Below are 9,823 nucleotides of genomic sequence, written 5' to 3'. Positions count from 1 at the left end.
AAATACAAAATAAAACGCATCCACCATAAATGATTCAATCGATAGTTTTACGTTTCACTTTGAATTTTTAACACTAGGCTTATCTTGCGATCAGATAGTGTTGGACTTAACGAATATAATAACAACAGGTAAAAATAATAATGCTAATCAATGTGAGCTGATCAGCAAATAGTTTTTAAAAACTGTGTAGCTGAAATACTGGGGACCATAAGTGGTCAGATATTCTCCATGTTATCATTACAGTTAAATATCGCCACACCCAACATGCTGCCACAAGGATGAAAAACACCGACTTAACTGGTTTCATTTCGATTTATTTATTTTTGTTATCAAAGACAATGTCTGGAAACGTCATGTATTAAAGTTTCAGTCCATGATCTTGCTTTTACAAAAATCTGTGAAATGAGGATGTGCACTGGATTATTCGGACTCTTCCTCCCTTTGTCTACTCTTGAAAGGAGAAAATGTACTCTATCACTTCTCGTGAGAACTTCAGACAGGCCATGGAATAGGTTAAGTCTTTGTGATCAAATCTCGTGTTTGATATGTTCAACCTCTGTTTGTAGATCAGAGTTCAGAACACCTCAGTACTAATGCTGGGCGTGGTTCTTTCAGAAGGTTTAAAAGTCAAAAAGTGTTAGGCACCATGATTGAACACACATTTGCTCATGCTCTAACCTGCACAATGGCGCAGTGTCAGTCACTGTGGATTACGTGAATTAATGGCAGACAACCAAACACGATCAACAGCAGGACAATGGAGGGAGACAGATGCATCTGTGGAGACCATAGAGTTTTGAATGACAAGTTGGCTGGATTTCAGATCTATGGCAAGATACATTCACTAAGGCTGTAGAGTGTCTTTGTAGTTACTGTGGCTTCTCATTGTCAGCCTCTGGGTAGGTTGGGTACTTAATAGTCTCAATGTTTTCCTTCACTTTGTAAGACGGGTACAGTCCTGTTCGTCCATTCCTTCGATTGATACCTTTGGAATAACCATCCCAATGGTTGCCCGCTACACCAATCAGATCTCCTGGCTCCAGGACAATTTCTTCTGGAGTCTGTGGTTTGTGAGGGTAAATTGCAATCTGATTGTGCGCATTTTGCCCACCAAAGTAATAGATGTCATCCAGAGAACGGAAATTCGCCGAAGCATCCGGGTGTAACGTCTGCATTATCTCGTAGGCCACTCGACAAACCTAAAAAAGCAGAAACGTACATTAACTGTTGAGACTACTCCAATTAAAACTGTGCTGCTTGATAATGCAAGCCACAAAAATTGGAATGCATGTAAATTCATTTGCCAAGCTTATGAAAGGACTCTTTTAGATAACGATCATAGGAAGACAACAACAAAAAAAGTGTCCCCAAGTTAAAAAAAGCTTAAAAGGACAAGGGCGGAAGATAATGGGAACATCACCACCTGCAAGTTCCCTTCCAAACCACACTCCATCCCGATTTGGAAATACATCACCGTCTTTTCACTGCTGCTGGGTGAAAATCCCAGAACTCCCTCCCTAAAAGCACGGAGTGTGTCCCTACACTGCCAGAACTGCAGTAGTTCAAGAAGGCAGCTCAACATCACTTCCTCCAGTGCTGTGAGGGATAAGCAATAAATGCTGGCCGAGCCAATGACACACCTTTATTGAAAACATAAAATAAATGTGGCAGCCATAGAATACTCACTTCTGGATTGTAAGTTTCCAGGTTCAAATCTCTCCAAGGCAGCAGCACAAAACTGAAAGCTGATACTCCAGTACAGTACTGGGGAAGGGCGACACTGTCACAAGTGCCAAACTTTGAATGAAATATTTAAATGGAGACCTCATCTGCCTGCTTTCATGGATGTAAAAAAATCCATCTGAGGGCAACATGAAGTTACACAAGTGTCCTGCCCAATATTTATCCTTCAGTCAATATCCCCAAATAAAAAACATTTATTACTTACTGTCACTGTGTTGCTGTTGGAATTTGTCAAATGTACATCAGCTGCTAAATTTCCTAAATTAAAAAGCTGTCCAATGGGGTGTGGCCTATTTGCCAGTTCTTTGGGTATATAGCCTTCAACCATCCAATGAACATGGTCAAGACATCATTGGTATCATTGGCAATGATTGTCTACTGGGATTAGCATTTTCCAGGGCCTTTGACTGCTGGAACACGAATCTGAGTTTCCGGGCTTGTTGCTAATATTCCAAATAAGTTCTTTCATTACTCCATACAATTTTTATTCCAAGGTCGAAGTGTAAGCTGTGCATGTGCATTAACTGATGCAACACTTACCCTTTCTTCTCCTCCTTTCCCATTACTCAAACACTCCTCTCTGAGTGAAGCAACAATTTACTTGTACTTGTGACAGACAGTAAACTGCATTTGTTATTCACGGTGTGGTCTAGATTACGTTGAGGAGACCAAATACAGCTTGAGAGTTGGCTGTGTTGAACACCTCTATTCAATTCACATCAATGACCATGTTTTCAGTGCTTGTGATTTTAATTCTCACGTGAACTTTGACATGTCTGTCCATGGCCTCTTACAAGAATGAAGCTCCACAGAAATTTCAGAAACACATCTTACAAGTTTGCACCTTGCAACTTTACAGCCTCAACTTTGGATTCCCTAACTTTTTCTCAGACAGTAGATGCTGTTGCTGATTCCTCAATTACCATTCCTACATCCTCTGGATGCCCCATTATAGTTTCTTTACTGCCCTGCATTGCCTTGTCTCATCATTCTTTTTGTGATTTTAATACAATATCAGATATCACCTTTCGTCTTGTCTCCGTTAACCCTCATTTTATTACCTCGGTACAGTTATGACCTATCGGGGTAGTGTGCCGTAAACTGTGACACAATATTCCTGGGGTCATACTAAATGTTAAAGTTTTTTAAAAGATATGAACAATGCCCCAATTTACCTGACTTTCAGACCAAGACTGTTAAAAAAAGCACAGGTGTCTGTACTAAATAAGAAATTTCTAGAAAGCAATTGTACTATAACTTTCAGTAAACAGATAAAAATCATTGACGTATAATACTACGAAGTGAAACTTGAATCCCCTTATATATCCCCCTTCGAGACAAACAAACAGAGAAACAAATAGAAAAACTAGATTGCTGGTGGAGATCAAAAAGAAATGGAATGTCAGTTTAATACCTTTGCTACCTGTTTTTGATGTTGAGGTCATCAGCTAGGCCCTTGGTATTTGGTTGTCTTTCTCCGGTTCCAGCGGTTTGAAAGAAATAGAGTGACTGATTCACTTGGAAAATGTCTCTGATTTATCAATTCAAAAGTCACAACTAAGCAAGTGTTGCAAGAAGGGCAAATGGTCTAAACTAATGTTTTACTGCACAGAACAGCCAGCTTCTGCCAACAACAACACACTTTTCTGTCTCGCTCTCTTTCTCTCTGGAACTCGTTACCAGTTGCAACCTGCTCAGTTAGCTGATAACCAATCAGCTTCACTTTGAAGCAACTCCTTGGTTCCTTATGAACTGCACATTGCAAGGTCCCATAGTCACAAAATACAGAGTTCACAACAAGTATCGAATTCCTTGCTGTGAAATCCTTGTTTTTAAAAATAGGCCTTTCTCCTTACAGTCTACAGTTTTTTAAGACACAAATAAAAAGACACAGTTCTTACATGCCTCCATCACTGAGTAAAATGAAACACCATTTTGAAAATGTGTTTCACTATAAACATGTAATATAGAAAAACAATATTAGACTTAGATCCATTCATTCTTCTTTTTCCCCTTATACAAGCTGACAAGGCTTGAAATTTCCTAAATTTTAACTGAATCTGACATTTTACTTTCAGGATAATGTATCCACAATCATATTACCTTTTTCATTAATAAGGACAGTTTTTTTTTACTTTAAATGGTTGCAATAAAAGGCTGTATCTGAATAAGTCTCACATTCTGACTTTTAATCTTTTCATTGAATGCTCATGGATTATGTTCAGTATAAACTAGAGTTTCCTTGTTTCCCTGTAAAAATGTAGACATCAAAGAGCTGAAAAGCTGGCAACAATCTCAAAGTCTCTGCCCATGGTGAAGTATTACTTTTCTTACTGTTTTTTTGTAATGGACCAGACTAAACCACACCTCCAAATGTTGGTTCATTTATTAAGATTAACTTCAGCTCCTCAAGGCAAAATTGTTAATTGTATAGCTATCATACAGAAATTGTGCACAAATTTCCAATAAAATTCACACATTCCTAAAAATCCTACACTTTCTTAGTTTCAGGAACCAGAAATTCTATTTTATCCTTCATTTTCGCTATCCTTGTCCAACCACATGTCCTGCATAAGTCACTCTTGCTTTTGCAAATTCACTTTTTGTTAAATTTATCACTAACCCAGCCAAGCATAATTGCTTAAACAGGTTTTCAATTTGTCTTAAATGCTCTTCCCAAATGCTATTATAAATTACAACATAATCTGAAAGATTACGTAGTTACAAACTCCAGTTTGATTCATATTCTGGAATGTAGCCGCTGTGCTCTTTAACACAAAGGGCATCAGACAACATTGGTTTGACACATTTGATGTGTCAAGAGCAGACATTTTTTAGCCCTTGATATTAATGGCCCTTGCATTTCAATAGATCGATCTGAGCAAGGAACGAGGCACTGCCAAATCTATCAATGCGATCTTCCTACTGTGGAATTGGGGACAAATCTGTCTTTGTGACCGTACTCACCATTCTATAATCTATATGTCTAGTTGATCCATCCAGTTTCAGAACCAATACTACTGATGAATTCCAGCTGATTTGTCTATATTCAATGCAGTGTTTTTCTAGCATGTACTGCATCTCTGTCTTGACTTGAACTTGTTTCTCTGGGCTCAGCCGATAAGGATATTGTTTTATTGGTCCTGACTATCCTCTATTCACATCATGTCTATCTGACGTCAAACACCTAGGAACATCCTCATAGAATACCACTTACTTTCTCAGGAGTCTTACAAGATCTTCCTGTTGTCCTTTCCCTAAATATGAAAAGACTGTTTAACATTTTCACGCGAGTGAGTTGAATTGCAGGAAGTTCACTTTAAGAACTGTCTACCTCTCCTTCTACCTCACTCTCATTATCTCAGTCATTTTCCACCACTCTTATTATGTGACACACTTGTTCCTCCTTACCATCTTCCCTGTGATAATATCTTTTCAGCATGTTTAGGTGGCGTAACTGATTCTTCTTTCTATGATTAGAACTATTTATCAGATAGGTTACTTTACTAACCCTCCTAGCTATTTTATCTGAACCACTGAACATTTCTTTTTACAAAGAGTCACCTTGGTAAAGGCAACAATACCAATATTTCATCTCCCACCTGAAACACATTCATTGCTGAATGTTTACCTGAACATGCTTTCATTTTTGCTGTGAAATTTCAGTTGTTCCTGTGCTATCCTACATGCTGTTATGAGTCTTTCTAGAAACATGGACACATAATCCAGCATTGTAAATTCTTGATCCTCATTTAAGAATTTCTCTCTGATCCATTTATCTAAATTCATGGCCATAAACCATTTCAAATTGGCTGAATCCCATAATTCATTTGGAGAATCTCAGGTTGCAAACAATAAAGTCTAATCTTGTGACAGGATGCCATAACCATAGTTTTCAGAATCTGATGGGACTCTCCAAAGCTCTCTGTGTTTGTGGTTAACACACAGTTCATTTCAATTGTTTCACTTCCAAACTGCTGATGAAAAGTTTTGGACATTAAGTTAGAAATTTATATCAGATGACACCTTAGTCGACCATTCATACCCTCACAGAAATCATTTTTAAATAAAATCTCTGGGAAGCAGGTCATCACGTCCATAATTTGTACTGATGTCCTGCTTTCATTTTGGTAATGGTCCAACACAATCCACTAACACACTATTAAATAGTTCTTCAAAAACTCATACAGGTATCTAAAGTATTGGGCTGATTACATATTGATGTTTTCCTAGCATCTAACATTTCTGACGTGTGTTACGGAACTGCACAACTTTATGGCATCTTGGTTGTGTGCTTATTTATTGATGACAGTGTTTTCCATATTCCTATATGGCTGCTGTAGGAACTTAATGTGCTACTCACAATATTTCCGTATGATATCTGGCCGATAGCACTATTTGATGAACAACCATCCGTTCTTCATCTGCAGGTCTGTGAAGATGTCTCCACTTCCTCATCAAAACTCTGCTTTTGATAAAAATAGCACTCTGGAACCTTTTCAGACTCAGCTTCAATGTGAGCTGGCTTTGCTAACTTTGTTAACTCTGGATCAGAGTCTCAACTAAAGACGACATACTAACCATCTCTTTTGAACAATCTTCATTCTACTTGAACAGCTGCTTGTGGTATTAATGCGACATTTGGCGATGGACTTTGTTTCCCCATTGCCCTGGACACCACACATGATGGAAAAATACCCAGAACCTACCCCTGCAGCTGTTCTGTCTGTGTAGCCTCACTGGGCTTTCTGTGATTATAGGCAAAGCCGTGACCAGAAGTAACTCGACTCCATCCAGAGGTAACTTCTGAACTACCCTGACTACCATTAGTCCAGACAACAATGGGACTGGGATGGACTCTCCACTTATCCCATGTGCCAACACTTGGGCTTTCACTGAACTTTCTGGAGGGAAAACAAAATTCTTCTCCAGCAAGAAAGTTTGAGTAGCACCTGTATTTCTTAGAACAGTTATGAAATTAGATTCTGCCTTTGACAGGAACCCTTCTCAGTGACCTTGTGTATTTCTTTCACACTTGAAACAGCATTTGTCTTCAGTCGCTGAGTTGGAGTTAAAGCTACAATCTGATTGACGACCTTTTTCTTCTGAGTGTCCTTTTCAGGCTCATGCTTGCAAATTCTTAAAAGTTCTACATGTTCCCCTTTCAACTTCCAGTATTCTGAACAAAGATGTCTCAGCTTGTTAAAGTGGAAACACCTTGAGTTCTGATTTTCACCTCCATCCTCAGTATTTTCCTTTCCGATCTGACATGACCACCTCAAGGCATTTCCAGTTAGTCATTCCTTATGTTGCTTACTTGCCTTCCTTCCACTTTTCCTTTTCTATCCCTTTCCAATTTGAGTGTGATAGTAGAAAAGCTTAGTTTTACAGATTAACTCTTAATTGGCTGCTATTATTGTTGTCTGCCTAGCAGTTGCAACCCTTTATCCTCAACATTGAGTTCTTATTATGGGAAGTTGTGAGTTTTTAAAATTTCTCGGAGAGAGTAACCCAAGACCTCATTTGTGATTTTACCTTAACTGCTCTTACCAAACCTGTCAAAATTACTTTATTTGATGCTGGCAAATTCAATATGGGTTCACCCAGGCTGTTCCTTCAAAGTGCCTATATCTAATTCATATACAGTCAAGGTAGTTTTATTTGGTGTGAAATTCTCGAGAAATCTCCTCTGACAGTGAAACATAAATTTCCTGTGCTTCATCTATAAATCTACTCTGCAAGGGTACTGTCCAATCCTCTTCCGTCAAATTAATTTTCTCAGCTATTTTCGCAAATAATGTGAAGTATGCTTCCATGTCCTTTTAATCAGGTTTAGTAGGGCCTATGGAAACCCATAAACATTTCCTTTTCAACATCAACTTTAGCAGTCAGATCCTCCAAACCAGAGCCTGCATCAGCACTAATGTCTCCTATTTCAACCATACCATTTTCAGCCGATATTCACTCTGCCTCGCTTTATTTTTCTCTGACACTTCTAATTCTGTCAATCCCACTTCCTGTTTTTGTTAAATTACATTTCCCTTTCCTAATCTTTTCTCTGCCATCTCGCATTTCTTCTTTCTCCAGCCACTTCAAATGTAACAGAACATTATCCAATCCAGACATTTCATGACTTAAAATACTTGGCCTTATTACATTTCCTCTAAACCCAAGTGCTGTGCTCATACCTCAATTATTTCTGCCAATTTTTGGTTAACTCTGTCAAGCAATGCTACCTCCAGTTTACCTGCCAAAACATTTCCCTGAGTACAACCAGTGACATCTCTGTCTCTTGCAAGAAGACTTTTGTTGTTTCTTGTGCCATGCCTTAAGTGTAGTCCCGTTTCCCTTTACCTGTATTATTCATAAACACCAAACCCAAATCCTCACTGCCTCTGCTTTCCATCCAATCCAAAACAAATCCAATTTGAACCCAATCTAATTCAAATACCATGTGGCAAGCCCTCAAACATTTATTAAAACTGCTAAAACTTCTAAAGCCTTTCAGTTTTGATGATAAGTTACCAACTCGAAACTTGAACTTTGTTCCACTCTCTGTGGATGGTTCTGCACCTGCTGAGCATTTCAAACATGTTGTTTCAGCTTTCCTGCTTTTTAAGACATTACTGCATGTTTGTCTCCCATCCTGATCAGGCTAGGTTTTATGAACAGAGTATACCAAGGGCATTAACAGTCGAACACCAACCAAAGAAATTATTATTTTCATTTCCTTTCAATTTGTAATACTGGACAGTTTTGTGCAATCTTCCAACAAGCTATAGTTATGAAGATAAAATGAATACCCTTCCTTCCCAAAACCAATCATGCATCTTGCAGTTCCATTAGAACAAAGGTGAAAAGCCACCTTTAGTTTTTATCTGTGCTGATGTTGTGCACTGCAAGTACAGCACAATGAAGCAACAGCAAAGCTTTGATTCTGAGATGGTGTGCATTTCTCTTTGTACCATAACCCACTTTGTTCAATGACTATAAAACAAGAACTAACTCTCACGCAATATGTTTCAGAGCAGCTAAAAGGTAACAGCAATTTGGCCATCCACTTGGATTCGGGTACAAGCTGTAATTACTTTTTTTTAAATGTCCTATATTGCACAAAGCACTCTGCAAGAAAATCAAAGCAGCATTTTGTGTTTCAATTTGGGTCTTGGCATCTTTCTGAACAATGGAACCTGCAGAATTTTTACTTGCTAAGAAAAATGGGGCAGACTTGATTTAAAAAATTGTACTTGTCAAAATTCCCATCAACAGACATTTGAATATGTTAGAAAAATAAATGGCTCTGAAATACTCTCAGAAAAATGCCATCATTTATTTGTGGATTTGTCGTGACCCCTTTATTGGGGAGACCACTTTGGAAAATATTTACTCACACCAAATGACTAAAATATGATAACTGGAATAAAAGAGCTTCCAAGTCTAATGACCTCACAGTGCACTCATGTCACTCAATGCAAGTATATTGCAATTACTTTCCACCTTTTCAGATTTTTACTACAAAATGTTTGCACTAAAATTATGAAATGGCCTCTTGAGAAGATGAAGCTGTGTATCAAACATTGCAAAGAACTGATTTTCTCTTGAGGGAGAACAGCAAATGGATTGGGAGGCTTTTTGAAATGTGGCAAGGTACGTACCACTTTAAGGAAAATGTCTAACTTCAGGAAAGCAGCAGTCAGAGAATCAGGGAGATCTCCAGCCTTTCAGACCATCAGATCTCTGCTGGTCAAAAGCAACTATCTAAGTATACTAATTCCATTTTCCAGTACTTAGCCTATAGCCTAGTGAGCAAGAGCTGCTCAACACTTCCACCTCATTGTGTCCATTCCATTCACTTTTATGGTCCTCACTTGTTGTCTTGTCATTTCTATCACCCAACCTGCCCCTTTACAAATCTCTACTTCTGCTGAGATAGTATCTACTTTCTGCAAGAATGTTTTAACTAAATCAACTGTGCTACATTGCAGTAGTATACACAAATGTGCAAGATTGTCACATCATCTTATTTATTTAGAATTTTTAATGTAGCTAATTTTAATCCCAAATTCAGGTGGCTTAGATT

General features: G+C 38.2%; 1 protein-coding gene across 17 annotated transcripts in view; it reads right to left on the bottom strand.

Annotated features, from left to right (window-relative positions):
• Positions 1–301: 301 nt before the first annotated feature.
• The window catches only part of LOC122553704 (alpha-(1,6)-fucosyltransferase), a 747,121-nt gene continuing 737,599 nt past the window's right edge, over positions 302–9,823 (bottom strand). For 16 of the 17 annotated variants that reach the window (XM_043697917.1, XM_043697905.1, XM_043697906.1 and 13 more), the window contains one exon: positions 302–1,199. In XM_043697917.1, coding sequence (XP_043553852.1) covers positions 870–1,199 — 330 coding nt within the window. In that variant the 3' untranslated portion in view covers positions 302–869. The remainder of the gene's footprint in view (positions 1,200–9,823) is intronic. The other variant, XR_006312793.1, reaches the window with a different exon arrangement.

This window comes from Chiloscyllium plagiosum, chromosome 10 (genome assembly GCF_004010195.1).
Source record: "Chiloscyllium plagiosum isolate BGI_BamShark_2017 chromosome 10, ASM401019v2, whole genome shotgun sequence".
NCBI classification, from domain to species: domain Eukaryota; kingdom Metazoa; phylum Chordata; class Chondrichthyes; order Orectolobiformes; family Hemiscylliidae; genus Chiloscyllium; species Chiloscyllium plagiosum.
The sequence above is the reverse complement of the archived record's forward strand: the minus strand, read 5'-3'. Positions and strand labels throughout refer to the sequence as shown.